At 40.4% G+C, this 12,129-nt stretch overlaps 1 protein-coding gene across 8 annotated transcripts; it reads left to right on the top strand.

The window, feature by feature from the left end:
- The first annotated feature begins 655 nt into the window (after window positions 1-655).
- LOC135587460 (plasmodesmata-located protein 3-like) lies at window positions 656-8,596 on the top strand. 8 transcript variants are annotated; one of them, XM_065078931.1, is made up of 9 exons: window positions 656-840; window positions 927-1,296; window positions 1,477-1,574; window positions 4,384-4,629; window positions 4,769-4,815; window positions 4,929-5,850; window positions 5,938-7,507; window positions 7,742-7,846; window positions 7,952-8,596. In XM_065078931.1, exons 7-9 carry the CDS (start codon window positions 6,691-6,693, stop codon window positions 7,957-7,959), a joined length of 930 nt encoding a protein of 309 aa, XP_064935003.1. In that variant the 5' UTR covers window positions 656-840; window positions 927-1,296; window positions 1,477-1,574; window positions 4,384-4,629; window positions 4,769-4,815; window positions 4,929-5,850; window positions 5,938-6,690; the 3' UTR covers window positions 7,960-8,596. The 8 variants fall into 8 exon arrangements, with proteins under 8 accessions (XP_064935003.1, XP_064934999.1, XP_064934996.1 ...); XM_065078927.1 differs by having other exon boundaries at window positions 1,444-1,574; XM_065078924.1 differs by having other exon boundaries at window positions 1,393-1,574.
- Window positions 8,597-12,129: the final 3,533 nt, after the last annotated feature.

The raw sequence follows: 12,129 nt of genomic DNA, 5'->3' as shown, positions 1-12,129 counted from the left end.
ATAAACTCATTAATTGCTCATATTAAAAATTTAGATTCTTTTTCTATAAATAGCAAGTGGTGATGATAAAATTTAATATTTAAATCTTATTATTAAAGTCAAATCATTCATGCATATTGGCATGGATTGCGGGTTGACCAATATTTAGTAATAAGTGACTATCAATCGAGCAATAAGATTGACACTTTTGACTGCGAAGCAAAATGAATATCAATCCTCAATAAATAAATCATATAATTAGATTCATAATTATGCATTCGATTCTTAAAAACATAAATTAATCCCTATGGCTCTCCACCATATTATTAAAGGCCTAAGTCCGTTACCATGAAAAAGATATGCCACTTATCAATCACCCAAATTACTCATCTTAATATAACTTTTATAAGACTAGACATCATGTGCATTTATTAAATCTTTTTTGTTCATTTAAGCAACGATTGATGTTTGTCGAACATTTTCTCGATATAATTTTTCAAATATTCTAAAAAAAAAATCACAATCATTTTCTAAATCGGATAATCAGATATCTCTAAATTTGATTTTTTAAATATATGATTTGACTATTATTACATAAATGGAAAAAAAATCAACATGACAGCAATATCAATGGCGTGATTCAAAATAAGATCGGTTGCGATTCCAAGATCTGTATCCTGTGAATGATGAATGACCTGAATCCGACCCGAACGATGGGTTTCCGATGATCCACTTGCACAGTTGTCCTTCCTCGATTATTTCGTCCCTTTTCCAAACGATTGTATTGTTCTGGCCGTTCGCAGCTTGGAGGAGCAAACTTTGCAGGACATACTGCCGATGCTCCGTCGAATCATCGCTCAGGTAGTTTCTGACTTCACATAATTCATTATTTGGGTCCAATCCGATGAGATATCTCACCGGGAGTGTTTCACGGATCAATGGTAAAGATCCTTCGGCCTCGAGCGCTCCAGGAAAATCGCGTTCAGGTCGCTCCGCTCGAGACTAGCGAAGCAAACTGAAGGGTCGACGAAGATATTTGAATGAAACCAGAAAGGGTGGCCGGAGAAGATCCCGGAGACGAATCCGAATCTTTCACCGCACTTTCCTGGGTACTTCTATCGAATTTGAACCCGGGTTTCACCCTTTTGACGATCGACCCGAAGAGAGCGGTCGATTCTTGTTCAATCTTTCTTCGATCCGGGGTTTGATTTGAGGGGGCTCATTCGGAGGGTAAGGACGTGGATATCGATACCCTTCGCATGCGCGATGAGGGCGAAAATGGCGTCGTTTTATCAGGGTCACGTTAATGCGACTCAGGTAACCTAATCGAATGCCTCGAAAGAATTTACGCAATTTAGTCTTTTATTTTTTTTGCACCCAATAAGTAATTCGTGAAAATGTTGTGAGTGTTAGCTGTTTGCTGTGTTCTCGATGATACTTTTTGATATCCGGTGATAACGTCAGTTAGGGACGTACTTTGTGTGTCGGAACTATCAGATTCATCAACAGCAATCGGAGTTAGTCGATCAGTTCTACACGAATTTTAGTTCCACGGTGCGATGTGATGGGCGACGGAGTCTGCTCAAGGGATGATGGTAAATTAAATTTAAACTTGAATTTCCTCTGTGGCTAGATTGGATTTTTTTTCCTTTATTTGGTATATTTGATGGCTACAATAGCTTATGTGGGCGGTTTGCTGTTCAGTAGCCTTAGGAAAAAGGGAACAGAACAATGTATATTCCTACTTCATCTTAATTGTTGGTTGCTGATTATTCCCCGAATTATCTCAATGTTAAGGACATATGCAATTCTTATAGTCTTATTTTGTTTACATGTGTGCTTGTGTGTTTTTCATTTTTCTCTAAAAGCAAAATGGTGGAACCTTATTGATTTGTTAACAGTTACTCGAGATATATGTGGCAAATGTTGCAATTGAAAGGTATCATCCCCATAATTTAAGACAAATACAAGACTAGTAGTAGTTTTTGTTAGATTAGTGCTCTTGTGGAAAACTAGGAACAAAATACCACAATGCACTAGCCAACTACTAAGTATATGATCAATTTATATCTTAATTTTTCAAGATATTAGTGATCTCTAATATTGTATTGTTTTTTTGCAAGTTGGTTATTGTTTTGCTTGGTTAGCAAAATAAAAACATAAATCTTTTGTCAATTTCCTTTGGAAGTAATTTATGTAGTACAATCTTAAAATTCTTAATCTACTTTCGAACGAAAGGCTCTTATTACAGTTTTGCTAACTTGAAGAACTGTTGGGCCTTTACAGTGAAGCCTTTTTATTGTCGGAATCCTTTTGATTTAAATAAGGTCATTTAGATCTTGGCTAAGTTCTAAGTAGATATTTGTTATATTTGTTCAATCGATTGTCTTGCCGGACAACTAAGAATTTATGGAGGTAGCTAGGAAATTAATATAGTTTGGCAAGAAGTCTCCTTAACATATATGTATGCTATCTTTAATGACTCTCCCTAATTTAATTCTTTACTAAATATTGTATCATAGGACACCGTGGACGACCATATGACAAATATCATTAGTAATATTTCTTTTCATGAAACAAGAGCTTGTCTTCTCCATTCTCTTGATTGGTTTTCAAATTAGCTAAGCTAATGCAGATGCAGTGGCTAACCAGCAATTTTGGTGCATGGCACAATATTCCTGGCAGTTCAATTGTTTGGTTGTGGTTTATCACCATTTAGCTATGTGTTGCCTCCATTGTGGTGGATATAAGGTTCATTGTAACTTTGTTATGAAACTAAAGATATCCATGGTTTGTGCAGCTAGCTTTAGGTTAAGGCAAATATGGATAGGGTCCTATACTTAGGGTTAGATGTGGCTAAACTCCAGATACTTTTATCAGATTGTTAACTTTTGTTCAAGAGAGCTGGATAAGATTTCATAGACATGCAATTAGAATGTGAAATTACAGTCTTTATATGTGATTCTTTTGCAACGTTTTAAAATGCAGTTATTTCACTTACATATGAATGTGCAGTCATAAATCTATACAACCTCAATAAACAATGTTATCATCCATGTGGAATATATCATACATATAAATATGTATACAATAAAAAAGTGATTGCATAAAGTAATTTACATTTCCTTATTATTTATGCTTCAATTATTACCATAATCTTGATACTATTAGATATGGTCCACTATGGCATTCATTACTTGAACATTTTCTCATTTTATAGAACTTATCACTTAAATTAATTTTTTAAACAGATATTAATCTCATCTTATAAATGATTGATTTGGTCTTAACATTCATATACCTATTAGTAATTTTGACTTGATTGTATAATATTAATGCTTGATCAATATTATTTTGAATAATTTTGGTTGAATCTGTATGTGCTTTCATATGCTTCCGTGTATTGTTTGTGCAGTAAATAGTACCTTGACCTGACACGGCTGCTCTTTAAATTATTGACTCTTTGTGATGATATATATATATATATATATATATATATATATGTATATATACATATATACATATACATACATACACATACACATATATATGTATGTATGTATACATACATACATATATATATATACATATATATATATATGTATTTATATATATGTATATATGTATATATACATATATACATATACATACATACACATATATATGTATGTATGTATACATACATATATATATAAATACATATATAAATGTATATATATGTATGTATAATGGCTGATCTTCCAAAGAAAAGTGGATGAGGTGTTGTTTTCGACACATTTTCTTCACCTTAACATGCCATCATTCTTTTAGTCATATTATGCTTGTCAATAAATTGTTTTATGTCAACAGATTAACCTCCTAAAAGATTGTATGGCATTCTTTTCTTTTATTGATTGGAGGTCAGATGAATTCATCCTTATTTATGTTTGTGCCTGGGCCTGACACATGTAACTCCTTTTGCTCACTGTACAATGGTTTAATATTACTTGTGAATTTTGATTCGGGTTTACTTGTGTAAAATGTTATATACCTTATCTGTTTTCTGATGTCCTTTTGTGCATTCCATGTTGTTGATGAACTCCTATCCTGGACTACTTTCCTGAGATACATATTGGCATGCATGTTTTTTTCCCATTGTCAATACTTTGCTGGCAAAGTCTATACTGTTTCATGAAGGTGATTTTGATCTGCTTTACTGGCAGTTGATTCACCAGCCCCGGTTTCTTTCTATATATTCTTTATAATAGTACTCTTTAGTGAAGTAATACAAGCTGTGTAGCATCATTTTGTGGATTTGCTTAATCCCAAATTTCATGGTCAGTTATGATAATTTCTTTTATTTTCTGGAAACCTATTGCGGCTGGTAAACAATATGCCATTTTTCACCTGATTTGTTTTCTGCAGGAAGGAGCAGAGGAAGAGGTATATCAGCCTGAAATTTCAAGAGACAGTTGAGTGGTGCGGGCATAAGGTTTATAACAGCCGACCAAGAGGAAATGGTAACCTCCAGCAGGTTCCGCACCAGCAAAGGGGCATCTTGGGCAGTCAAGCTCCAAGAAACCTTGTGGAAGCTTAATCATAGATATTTAGTATGTTGGTGCAGGCATATACCATTATCTTTCTTCTCTGTTCATCAAAAGTTTCAGTGAGGTTCTTGATCTCTCCTTTTATAAAAGACTAATTTTGTGGTACCATTTGATTAGATAGTATAGAAGCATCTCAATGTTCCAATGTTTTTGCTTTAACTAACTATCTTCTCTTTCCTTTTTTTTTTTTTGTTTATCAAAAGGTGAGGACTTATGCAGTAAAACCAGTAGATTAAGGGGCACTAAGGAGGTACTCGACTGCATGCTTTATCAACTGTAACATTATTTTGATGCAAAATATGCATCTTTGGCGATTTCCGGTTTCTTATACAACTTATTTAGCTTTTATTTTGTGATGTATAGGCTGGGTGGTCTTTGAGCACTCCCTGATGCCTTACATAATCGAGGCATTCTTGGGTGATTGGCTCATTGAATATTCTGCTGTTCGATGCCAGCAGTGTCGGTGGCTTGATTGGTAGCTACAGATATCTAGACATGCATATAGTTCCTATTCAATTTTTTTCGTGTGAAACTTAATAAGAATAAATGGCAGGATTCGCTTTCATTCTTGTATTGCCTTATTAATGATTGTGCTAGGTGTGACAAAACATCTCCCGGAGTTGTCTTGTTCTGCATGTTCAAAGATGTCCTATATAGCTTGGTTGCATGAGTTGTTGGCTATTGACGGGTTCGGAGCGAGTCTGGGATTTTGGGTGCTTGTGTTTTATTTCGTTTTTAACAGCCTAGTGTCTTTTGTTTTTCTCTTTGCAAAGGATAACAACTCGAGCTCAGGACTTAATTATTTTTACTCGCTTAGTTCTTCTAAACCATTTTTCCAAGTCCTGCTATTTTGGAAAATAAATAAGATGTGTGAATTGATCTCAAATAAATGATCGAGTAATGTTGGTACAGCTTTAAGTTAACACGGAGATATATACGGAAGTCAATTGCTTACACTTTAATCGTATGAAGAGTCTTGGTGAATGCTTGATATGAGCTTTTTGTGCAATTATTTGGTAACTAATCTTTCTCATAGAAACTCGAAAAATCCCTACGGTGATTTGTTTTCTTTTTTTTCTCCTGCAGTTCAACCAAAATTAGCGTCTCCAAACTGATACGCTCCCGGGAGAGGCAGAGGCAGAGGCGCCCGCCGAGGAAGCGGGAGGCGAAAGTTATAGTGGCGATGTCGGGGAAGCAGAAGAGGAGGCGGCGGCGACGGCTTGGCGGTGCTGTAACAGTCTGGACGTCAATCCGGTGATCGGCACCGCCCTTGTTGATGCATAAGGTAAATATGGTTCTGCCCCTGCTGCCGGGATGCTGTTTGATGAATTGACAATGGATTCCTATCTTGTCACGTGAAATGCAACGTCAGGCGCGTACGCCATACAGCGTGACACTTCCAGAGGACGATCGAACTGTGCGACCTCTTTTATTGCGGTGCTGACTACCTGTGGCGATGCTGGATGGGCGGACGAGGCCGATATAATTACGTTGATATGATGGTATGTGCTCACGCTTGGCTGGTACGTTGGCCACTATATATATATATACATATTATTCGTCGGTGTCGAAAAGGGTCGAGTCGCTGAGAAGTCGACAGAGCGGAGGGACCGTGGAGCACAGGAGGGCAGTGGGAAGCGTTGGATGGAAGCCACGAGGAGGAGCATGTCTTTATTGAAGGACACAATAAGCAAGGCAAAGATTTATGTTTCTTCCCATCGTTCACACCCCACATTCACAACACTCCATGTGTCCCAGTTCTCCTACGTCTTTTGACTGGTTTCCAAGGGTATGGTAAAACTAAACTATTATATGAAAAGAAGATGACTGGTATGTATAACTGGCAACTGGCAATTCCCTAGTCAAAAGTTCGACACAGTTCTAGAAAATGTCCCGAGTATCCTCCGCCAAGCACTTATTTCAAAGCGAAAGTTGTTGAAGAGAAAAGGTAACCCACTACATCTTCCTTCGCTTAAAGGTAACTGAGAAGGAGAAGATTAGAATAAGAGCAAAAAGTTGGCGAAAGATGCACCAGAGGGACATTCCTTGACAGAGATCGAGGGAGAAGGAGAGGGAGAGACAGACGAGAGGGAGAGAGTGTGCGAGAGAAGGGAAACCCTGGTAGATGGGCATTTCTGGAGCCCAACTCCAACACCACCGCCACCGCCACTCCCTTTCTCCTCCCCAGATCTCTAAAACCCCATTTCCACTCCTTACAATAACCCTAACACTTCTGTCTCTTCTCTTCCTCTTCCCCGTCGTCGCGGGTGACCTCTACTCCCTGGTCTACAAGGGCTGCGCCAACCAGACCCTCTCGGGTAGTGGCTCCGCATACATGCAGCCCCTCGCCGCACTCTCCTCCGCCCTCACCGCCCGGGCCGCCTCCGCCAAGTTCTACAAAACCACCACCTCCTTGGCCGGCGGCGGCCAGCCCCTCTTCGGCGTCTTCCAATGCCGCGGCGACCTCCCCCCCTCGGACTGCTCCGCCTGCGTCGGCCGAGTCCTCCTCATGTGGGCGTCCCTCTGCGGCACCGCCGCCGCCGCCGCCCGAGTCCAGCTCAACGGGTGCTACGCTCTGTACCAGGCCTCCGGCTTCCCCCAGGTCTCCGGCACCCAGATGCTCTACAAGACCTGCGGTTCCGGGCGGGGCGGTGGCGGCTTCGAGGTGAAGCGCGACACGGCCTTCTCCCAGCTCCAGAGCGGCGTCGCCGGCGGCCAGGGGTTCTTCGCCACCAGCTACGCGTCCGTATACGCCATGGCGCAGTGCGAGGGAGACCTCTCCGCCGGCGACTGCAGCGAGTGCGTCGCCCAGGCGGTTCAGAAGTCGGAGGTGGAGTGCGGCGCCGCCGCCTCCGGCCAGGTGTACCTCGACAAGTGCTACATCAGCTACAGCTATTACGCCAATGGCGTACCTCACGGCGACAACAACAGCGGCGGAGGAGGTGAATGCTCTCTTTATTCCCTTGCACTTCTTTTATATGAGATGCGGTTCGAAGTTTCCTTTATTCATTCCCTTTTGATTTGGTCATTATATAATTCCAGCATCGTCTTTCCATTCCTTTAATTATGCAAAGTGAGGTTTGTAATGCTTCGATGTCGCATTTCATCTGATTACTTATTTGCTTTCTTTTGATATATCATCTTCTACATATTTGCTTCATTTTCTCGGGAATCAGGGCAAACAGAGAAGACAGTGGCCATAGTGGTGGGAGGGGCAGCAGGGGTTGGGTTCTTGGTGATCTGCTTGCTGTTTGCCAGGAGTGTACTGAAGAAGAGAGATGGTGAGGGTCACCATGAAGAAATAAATAGGTTCTTTTACTTGTCATGTTGCCTTCTTTACATGTGTCTAAGGAGTAACTTCTCTTGGTTTTAACAATCAATTGCAGATTATTGAAGGTTGGTGGTGACTGGTAAGTGGCGCGGCAGTAATAGAGGAGTAATTGAAGGGAGATGGAGTTTGGAGAGGGGATTGTGTCCTTGTATAGGGTTGGGCTTCACAGAGGAGGGAATGGATGTTTGTCCATTGGGAATGGATTCGTGGCTGGAGCACAGAGCGGTCCTTTGGCTGTTTCCTTTTATAATGGTTTCATCCATCATGTCAGAGAGGGGGAGGGAATACTGGATGACGGGTCCAATCTGCTCTCACTGTGGGGAGAAGCACCTCTCTTCTTTTTCAATCATCATCACGTATATCTGTCCCTACATAGAGGGATGGAAGTGTATACAGAGATTCAAGGGATTATTTTTGACACAAGACATTCTCGAGTAAATTTTGCAGAATCCCTTTCTACCTGTTTCAGGGCTTTAATATAGTGGGCAAACTTTTGGATCATACCAATCAGCATTGAAAGGTCAGTCACAGGATTATACTCTTTTAGAGCTTAGTATAGCGACAACAGTGGTCATGATAATTTGTTTGAGTAGATTGCTATTACAGCTTGCAGTAAGTTTTCATTGGTTTCTTGTATCAGAACCCTTGATGAGATGTTCTGCTTCCTCCGTTATAATTCTATTATTTGTAAATTTTTGTAGTTCTTTCTCTTCCATTTGATTTTGCTTATGGTAGCAAAATATTTTTAGACAGGTATGAGTTTCCACAGAGACGGAATAGAAGAAGAAATATAATTTGATTATGTTACAAATTCCTCAATATTATTTGTTGAGTCATAAGGAATACATTAATAGTCAATCATCATCCGACACGTAAGCATCATGTGGAAGCTGTCGCGGAAGAAAAGGGATCCGGGTTACTCTCGCCCATCTGCCTATGTGGACAAAAGTTCAAGACAAATCGTTTAGGGCTGTCTCTCCTCTATTGCCCATGTAAATAAAATATCAATGAGAGGATAATGAGGTAATTACGGGTTGTCATCTCTAAGGCGTGGTATATAAGGTAGTCCTCGGCATTATGCTAGAGGGCTATCTTTTCGAGAAAAAAAAAATCAATACCCATTAAGTCTTCGGTGACTAATTTAAACGTCAGAGAGATAAGATAGAGAAACTTCTTCTGATATCGATCTTAGTGTAGGTGATGTCTTGGGAGCTCGATGTCCTATCTTGGAGTCACCTCAAACACTCTTGCACCTTCAAGTTTGGATTATATCGGATTAACTCAGATGTCAACGATGATTTCCCTCAATATTTTGGTGCTAGAAGGGGGGCTTAATATCGCAGGAACGTCCACTTGCCACTCCTCTTTAACGAATGCTCCAATGAGGAGGTCCTGTCTCCAACCCACATCACTTTTACTTAAGGCAGACATCTTCCATCTTTCTCTCACGTGGATGCGTCCACTTCGGTGCAAACATTGATGCGATATTAGCGTCTATTCAGTAATTTAGGCTTTTCACCTTCGGGGGTGACCTTAAGCCACTTGTTCCCACCGAGGTGTTTCTGAACCTCACTTAACAAACAATGCCACTATCTCAACTACGATCAGTACCTCAATCGTCATTGGCTCTAGCGCCTGTTGGGATTCCCTTGCCCGACACGGTGCCAACATCTTAGGATTGCCAAAGGCTTGTGAAATCATTGATCGAGGGAGCGCCCCACTCCCTAATCGTGGAATTCAACGCATCGTCGTACCATCGCTTCGCTTTGTCCAAATCCGAGACTCGGTCAGTAGATTCGATGGATGACTCCCTGAGGGTCCAATTGTGACAAAAATTGACGAACACCTAGAAGAGATGCAGCAAGAGTTCTAGTAATCTCGAGGGGAAAGGCCGGACGACCCCACCTCGAGTTGGTTCCCATTCACCCAAAACATATAGGAGTCAATCCCGATAAACTTTCGCCTCCCATCGCTAGAGGCTTTTGATAGTAATACCGACTCGATAAAGCACATTGTTACCTTTCGCGCCTAGATGTCACTGTATGGTACCTCGGATGCCCTAATGTGTCGTGCCTTCTCGATAATATTAAGAGACTCACACGATAATGATATGCTAGTCATAGGTGCCCTATAAGCTAATCACGTGAGTGATAGCACGTGTGACATGACATGATATCACATGATAGCATCTATTTGGTATTTTTCTCAATTTATATTGTCTGTTATATATATTATGATGTCCATGAATTTATGTAATGAGAATCGGATTGTGATGAGATTATGATAATGAGACAGATTTGTCTTTAAACACGGATCCTAAATAATCGTGGTCATAGGTTACTCGAGAGAGACATCGAGATAACCGGACAGACTAGTGTGTTGTATACCCATCTATATGATGGAGGTAGTTGGTCTCATAACTTTTTGTGTGGGGACACTAGGAATACAGTGCAGGTGCTCATTTGAGAATGAGTTCACTTATTGATCCGCTCATTGAATGCTGAATGGTTGATGATACCTCATTTTCAGATAATGATTTTGTCATCATAGTAGTGTACCTAGTCCTTAAACTTGAGACACCAAGAATGTCCTATATGAGTACTCCACTTTTTAATACCAGACTTATAGGTTTGAAAGTTTCAGATCTAACATAGTCGATTATTGGGAGTGGTAGCCAACTTTACGAGGGCTATTGAGTGTCGATAGAGGATCATCCGCTCTCGATGTCATAAGAGGAATATCTCATATGTTTTTGCCCAAGTAAATCCCTGCCAAAGTCATTCGGATTGAGAAAGAAAGAGTTCTCTAGGAGAATCCGATTAGAGTGAGACTTAAGTAGAAATCGTATGCGCCTGACAGCACCATGCTCGGTATACAATCTCTAGGATATTAGATGGATGAGTGACTATAGGTATACGGTAACTGAGAATATATATGTCCAAATGATTGGATTCCTCTATATCGTCTAGGGACTATGACATAGGTACATAGTACGTTTATAGTCAATAAGTCGAGTGAATTATTATTGAGATAATAATTCATTGAGCCAAAAGAAGTTCCAACATGTATGACTCATGACCAACTCGATATTAGGCCTAAAGGGTCACACATATATGATAGGTGTTGTGACGAATAAATGTTCGGATATGAGATATCTGTTGAAGCTCATATCTTATTGGATCATATGGATGAGATCTAATAAGAGCCATTGAGTGATTATTGGGTAGATATCCACTAATCTAAGAGACTTGGGTAGTTGGATAGAGATATAGTACCTAAATAGGGCAGGATTCATTATGATTAAGTTGATAGGGGACCTCTATAAATAGGAGGGAACCAAAGGGCCATAGGCTAGGCTTTTTTGGCCGTCACCTCCTCTCCCCCTCACCTCCTCAACCAACAGCCCCTTTTTGGGGCATGTGTATAGCAAGAAGGGTCGCCCCCTTCTTGATTGCATGGTGCGCGCGAAGAGGAGATTTTTACAGTGATTTGAAGAATATTTTCGCAACCCTTGCTATGTAGATCACCAGTAAAGAGGAGGATGCTAGACCTCCTTTATGTGGATAGGAAGAAGGGTCGCCCCCTTCTTGATTGCATGGTGCGCGCGAAGAGGAGATTGTTACAGTGATTTGAAGAGTATCTTCGTAGCCCTTGCTATGTGGATCACCAGTAGAAAGGAGGATGCTTGACCTCCTTCATCCTCTCTCATAAATATGTAGGAATTTAGGGATATACGATCTACCTAGGTAACACAACTTTCTTATACGTGTAGTTTTTCGATTTCGCGGGTTTTTGCATATCAATCTTTGTATGATGACAAGAAACCTTTTTTCTGTGGGAAATTTAAGATTTTTATTTTTTTGTTCTTCCGTTACGCATGTGATGTCGACCCAGATTTCCCAACATGACACACTTGCTTGAAGCCCCTCTTGGTCGATTCTTTTATTCAGGTTGCAACGGAGTTGGTGCTTTACTTTCTCGGAAATGTGTGCTTGAGACAATCGGTAGCGATGCATCTCGGACTTAGGCAATAAGACGAAGAAACACTCTCTGACTTTGTTGCTCGATTCGCTAACGAGATTTGAGGTATATAAGAAGCTCATTCGTCTCTCATTATATAGGTCTTTTTGATGGGGCTCAAGCCCTCACACTTTTTATGGTCATTGGTAAAGAGACCACCGGTAATGGTGCTTGAGGTTCTCCATAGGGCCAACTAATATATTGCCACAGAGG

The sequence above is a fragment of the Musa acuminata genome, chromosome BXJ1-8, assembly GCF_036884655.1.
Source record: "Musa acuminata AAA Group cultivar baxijiao chromosome BXJ1-8, Cavendish_Baxijiao_AAA, whole genome shotgun sequence".
Classification (NCBI taxonomy): domain Eukaryota; kingdom Viridiplantae; phylum Streptophyta; class Magnoliopsida; order Zingiberales; family Musaceae; genus Musa; species Musa acuminata.
Note: the sequence above shows the minus strand (reverse complement) of the source record. Positions and strands in the feature narration are given on the sequence as shown.